At 28.3% G+C, this 6000-nt stretch overlaps 1 protein-coding gene across 1 annotated transcript in view; it reads left to right on the forward strand.

Annotated features, from left to right (window-relative positions):
* khdrbs3 (KH domain containing, RNA binding, signal transduction associated 3) overlaps nucleotides 1-1016 on the forward strand; it is a 274142-nt gene extending 273126 nt beyond the window's left edge. Inside the window, 1 exon segment of the mRNA XM_061882635.1 lies at nucleotides 439-1016. Coding sequence (XP_061738619.1) covers nucleotides 439-554 — 116 coding nt within the window. The 3' untranslated portion in view covers nucleotides 555-1016.
* The last annotated feature ends 4984 nt before the right edge of the window (nucleotides 1017-6000 follow it).

Raw genomic sequence — 6000 nt, forward strand, 5'->3', positions numbered from 1 at the left:
ATGAAAAGTTAAAAGTGGCACAGGTAAAAAGTGTAGAATGAAAATTTAAAAGTGGCACGGGTAAAAAGGTAGAATGAAAGGTTAAAAGTGGCACGGGTAAAAAGGTAGAATGAAAAGTTAAAAGTGGCACAGGTAAAAAGGTAGAATGAAAGGTTAAAAGTGGCACGGGTAAAAAGGTAGAATGAAAAGTTAAAAGTGGCACGGGTAAAAAGGTAGAATGAAAGGTTAAAAGTGGCACGGGTAGAAAGGTAGAATGAGAAGTGTGGGCTGGAACGGAGGAGAGGAAAAGTGAGGGAAGTTTGAAGACGGGACAAAAGTTTCCATGTTCGGCGACACAAGCAGAAGGTGATGTCATGTGACCTCTCACCTCATCATCCACCTGCAGCAGGTAAGCAGCACTTGAGGTCTGAACACGCTTGTGCTCGTCCTGTCCCTCAGGTGGAGAGGAATGGTCCAAGGGTCGTGGAGAGGAATGGTCCAAGGGTCGCGGGAAGGTCCGGTCAGCGAGGACGAGCAAAGGAGCGTTCAGAGAGCAGCCCTACTCTCGATACTGATCTCTGGCCAAGTAATGCACTTTTCTACGCAGCTTTTTGGATCTCAAAGCTGCTAAAACATCATAGAAGGACTGGGAATGTTCTCATGAAAGTGGGTCATCATCATCATCATCACAACAACAACAACAACACCCGGCTCTTTTACCGGATAAACTTGGAATTTTACACTTAAGTTGGAATCCAAAAACTTGCATTCTTTTCCCACCTTAACCGCGCTAAAATATTCATGACAATCACCATTTTATTTTCACAGAGCATCTTTTCCTCTCAACACCTTTTTCCTCTTTCTAAGGATTTTTAGCCTAAAATTCCAACTTTTTCCCCATTTTAACTTAAACTTTAAACTAAAACTTGGACTTTTTTCACCAAAATTTAAAACATTTTTTTTTCCCTTAAAATGATGCGAAGAGTTCTTGTTACATTTTTACTTAATCTCGTTACAAATTTAAAACAAGGACCATTCCTGTACAACTTTAATAAAAGTTGATTATTTCAATATCACAGCTTAATTTTTTTTTTACTATTATTACGACTTTTTTGTCAATTACCAACAAATTACATTTTTCTCTTTAAGTTAAAAATATATGTATTTTTTTCACTTAAAATTCTGACTTAATTCTAATTGTGCGGATTTTTATCGTAAAATTCCGACTTTTACGACTTTTTCCCTATTAAACTGCAACTTTACTCTCAGAATACACTCGCACTTTCTTTTCCTCCTAAAACTTACACTGTTTTAGGAGGAAAAGTGTTTTAATTTTTCTCCAAAAATTAAAACATTTTTCTTCACTTAAAATGATGTAAAGAGTTCTTGATACATTTTTACTTAACATCGTTAAAAATTTCTGACATAATTTACACTAAAACAAGGACCATTCTTGTACAACTTTATTAAATGTTGATTATTTCAATATCACTATTTTTTTATTTTTTTTTACTTTATTTTTTATTTACTTTCATAAAGTCACTTTATTGTGGTAACATTAGGACTTGTTTGTCAATTACCAACATTTATTTGGGTCAAAGTCAAAATGATGAATTTTTTCTCTTTTAAGTTAAAAATATATGTATTTTTTTCACTTAAAATTCAGACAATAATATTAACCATCTTTTTTTTTCCTGATAAAATTTAAACTTAATTCTTTTTTTATCCTTAAATTCTGACATTTTCAACTTTTCCTCCAATAAACTCCAACTTTACTCTCAGAATACACTCGCACTTTCTTTTCCTCCTAAAACTTACACTGTTTTAGGCGGAAAAGTGTTTTAATTTTTCTCCAAAAATTAAAACATTTTTCTTCACTTAAAATGATGTCAAGAGTACTTGATACATTTTTACTTTCGTTACAATTTCCTGACATAATTTACACTAAAACAAGGACAACTTTATTTAATGTTGATTATTTCAATATCACTACTTTTGTTTTACTTTTGTATTTTTTTACTTTCATAAAGTCACTTTATCCTGGTAACATTAGGACTTGTTTGTCAATTACCAAAAATTTTTGGGTCAACGTGATACATTTTTCTCTTTAAGTTAAAAAAATATGTACAATTTTCACTTAAAATTCTTACTATAATATTAACCATCTTTTTTTTCCCTAATGAAATTTCAACTTAATTCTCACTACAGATTTTTATCGTAAAATTCCGACTTTTATGACTTTTTCCCTATTGAACTGCAACTTTACTCTCAGAATATTATTAAAATTATTGTACAACTTTAATAAAAGTTGATTATTTCAATATCACAACTTAATTTTTTTTTTCTATCATTATGACTTTTTTGTCAATTACCAACATTTATTTGGGTCAAAGTCAAATTGATAAATTTTTCTCTTTAAGTTAAAAATATATGTATTTTTTTCACTTAAAATTCTGACTTAATTCTCAGTGCGGATTTTTATCGTAAAATTCCGACTTTTACGACTTTTTCCCTACTGAACTGCAACTTTACTCTCAGAATACACTCGCACTTTTCCTCCTAAAACTTACACTGTTTTAGGAGGAAAAGTGTTTTAATTTTTCTCCAGAAATTAAAACATTTTTCTTCTCTTAAAATGATGTCAAGAGTACTTGATAAATTTTTACTTATTCTCGTTACAATTTCCTCACATAATTTACACTAAAACAAGGACAATTATTGTACAACTTTATTAAATGTTGATTATTTCAATATCACTACTTAATTTTTTTTTACTTTTTATTTTTTTACTTACATAAAGTCACTTATTCCTGGTAACATTAGGACTTGTTTGTCAATTACCAACATTTTTTTGGGTCAAAGTGATACATTTTTCTCTTTAAGTTGAAAAAATATGTACATTTTTCATTTAAAATTCTGATTATAATATTAACCATCTTTTTTTTCCTAATGAAATTTCAACTTAATTCTCACTGCGGATTTTTATCGTAAAATTCCGACTTTTACGACTTTTTCCTTATTGAACTGCAACTTTACTCTCAGAATACACTCACACTTTTCCTCCTAAAACTTACACAATTGTAGGAGGAAAACTTACACAATTTTAGGAGGAAAAGTGTTTTAATGTTTCTCCAAAAATTAAAACCTTTTTCTTTTCTTAAAATGCTGTCAAGAGTACTTGATACATTTTTACTTATTCTCATCACAATTTCCTGACATAATTTACACTAAAACAAGGAAAATTCTAGTACAACTTTATTAAATGTTGATTATTTCAATATCACTACTTTTGTTTTACTTTTGTATTTTTTTACTTTCATAAAGTCACTTTATCCTGGTAACATTAGGACTTGTTTGTCAATTACCAACATTTATTTGGGTCAAAGTCAAAATGATGAATTTTTTCTCTTTTAAGTTAAAAATATATGTATTTTTTTTCACTTAAAATTCAGACAATAATATTAACCATCTTTTTTTTCCTGACAAAATTTAAACTTAATTCTTTTTTTATCCTTAAATTCTGACATTCTCAACTTTTCCTCCATTAAACTGCAACTTTACTCTCAGAATACACTCGCACTTTCTTTTCCTCCTAAAACTTACACTGTTTTAGGAGGAAAAGTGTTTTAATTTTTTTCCAAAAATTAAAACATTTTTCTTCACTTAAAATGATGTCAAGAGTACTTGAGACATTTTCACTTTCGTTACAATTTCCTGACATAATTTACACTAAAACAAGGACAACTTTATTTAATGTTGATTATTTCAATATCACTACTTTTGTTTTACTTTTGTATTTTTTTACTTTCATAAAGTCACTTTATCCTGGTAACATTAGGACTTGTTTGTCAATTACCAACATTTTTTTGGGTCAAAGTGATAAATTTTTCTCTTTAATTTAAAAGATTATATACATTTTTCACTTAAAATTTTTACTATAATATTAACTATCTTTTTTTTCCGTAATGAAATTTCAACTTAATTCTCACTGCAGATTTTTATCGTAAAATTCCGACTTTTACGACTTTTTCCCTATTTAACTGCAACTTTACTCTAAGAATACACTCGCACTTTTCCACCTAAAACTTACACTGTTTTAGGAGGAAAAGTGTTTTAATTATTCTCCAAAAATTAAAACAGTTTTCTTCTCTTAAAATGATGTCAAGAGTACTTGATACATTTTTACTTATTCTCGTTACAATTTCCTGACATAATTTACACTAAAACAAGGACAATTCTTGTACAACTTTATTAAATGTTTATTATTTCAATATCACTACTTAATTTTTTTTAACTTTTTTATTTTTTTACTTTCATAAAGTCACTTTATCCTGGTAACATTAGGACTTGTTTGTCAATTACCAAAATTTTTTGGGTCAACGTGATACATTTTTCTCTTTAAGTTAAAAAAATATGTACAATTTTCACTTAAAATTCTTACTATAATATTAACTATCTTTTTTTTCCCTAATGAAATTTCAACTTAATTCTCACTGCGGATTTTTATCGGAAAATTCCGACTTTTACGACTTTTTCCCTATTGAACTGCAACTTTACTTTCAGAATACACTTGCACTTTCTTTTCCTCCTAAAACTTACACTGTTTTAGGAGGAAAAGTGTTTTAATTTTTCTCCAAAAATTAAAACATTTTTCTTCACTTAAAATGATGTCAAGAGTACTTGATACATTTTTACTTTCGTTACAATTTCCTGACATAATTTACACTAAAACAAGGACAACTTTATTTAATGTTGATTATTTCAATATCACTACTTTTGTTTTACTTTTGTATTTTTTTACTTTCATAAAGTCACTTTATCCTGGTAACATTAGGACTTGTTTGTCAATTACCAAAACATTTTAGGTCAACGTGATACATTTTTCTCTTTAAGTTAAAAAAATATGTGCAATTTTCACTTAAAATTCTTACTATAATATTAACCATCTTTTTTTTCCCTAATGAAATTTCAACTTAATTCTCACTACAGATTTTTATCGTAAAATTACGACTTTTACGACTTTTTCCCTATTGAACTGCAACTTTACTCTCAGAATACACTCGCACTTTACCCCTAAAACTTACACTGTTTTAAGAGGAAAAGTGTTTTAATTATTCTCCAAAAATTAAAACAGTTTTCTTCTCTTAAAATGATGTCAAGAGTACTTGATACATTTTTACTTATTCTCGTTACAATTTCCTGACATAATTTACACTAAAACAAGGACAATTATTGTACAACTTTAATAAAAGTTGATTATTTCAATATCACAACTTAATTTTTTTTTTCTATCATTATGACTTTTTTGTCAATTACCAACATTTATTTGGGTCAAAGTCAAATTGATACATTTTTCTCTAAGTTAAAAATATATGTATTTTTTTCACTTAAAATTCTGACTTAATTCCCAGTGCGGATTCTTATCGTAAAATTCCGACTTTTACGACTTTTTCCCTATTAAACTGCAACTTTACTCTCAGAATACACTCGCACTTTCTTTTCCTCCTAAAACTTACACTGTTTTAGGAGGAAAAGTGTTTTAATTATTCTCCAAAAATTAAAACAGTTTTCTTCTCTTAAAATGATGTCAAGAGTACTTGATACATTTTTACTTATTCTCGTTACAATTTCCTGACATAATTTACACTAAAACAAGGACAATTATTGTACAACTTTAATACAAGTTGATTATTTCAATATCACAACTTAATTTTTTTTTTCTATCATTATGACTTTTTTGTCAATTACCAACATTTATTTGGGTCAAAGTCAAATTGATAAATTTTTCTCTAAGTTAAAAATATATGTATTTTTTTCACTTAAAATTCTGACTTAATTCCCAGTGCGGATTCTTATCGTAAAATTCCGACTTTTACGACTTTTTCCCTATTAAACTGCAACTTTACTCTCAGAATACACTCGCACTTTCTTTTCCTCCTAAAACTTACACTGTTTTAGGAGGAAAAGTGTTTTAATTTTTCTCCAAAAATTAAAACATTTTTCTTCACTTAAAATGATGTC

The sequence above is a fragment of the Nerophis ophidion genome, linkage group LG21 (genome assembly GCF_033978795.1).
Source record: "Nerophis ophidion isolate RoL-2023_Sa linkage group LG21, RoL_Noph_v1.0, whole genome shotgun sequence".
Classification (NCBI taxonomy): domain Eukaryota; kingdom Metazoa; phylum Chordata; class Actinopteri; order Syngnathiformes; family Syngnathidae; genus Nerophis; species Nerophis ophidion.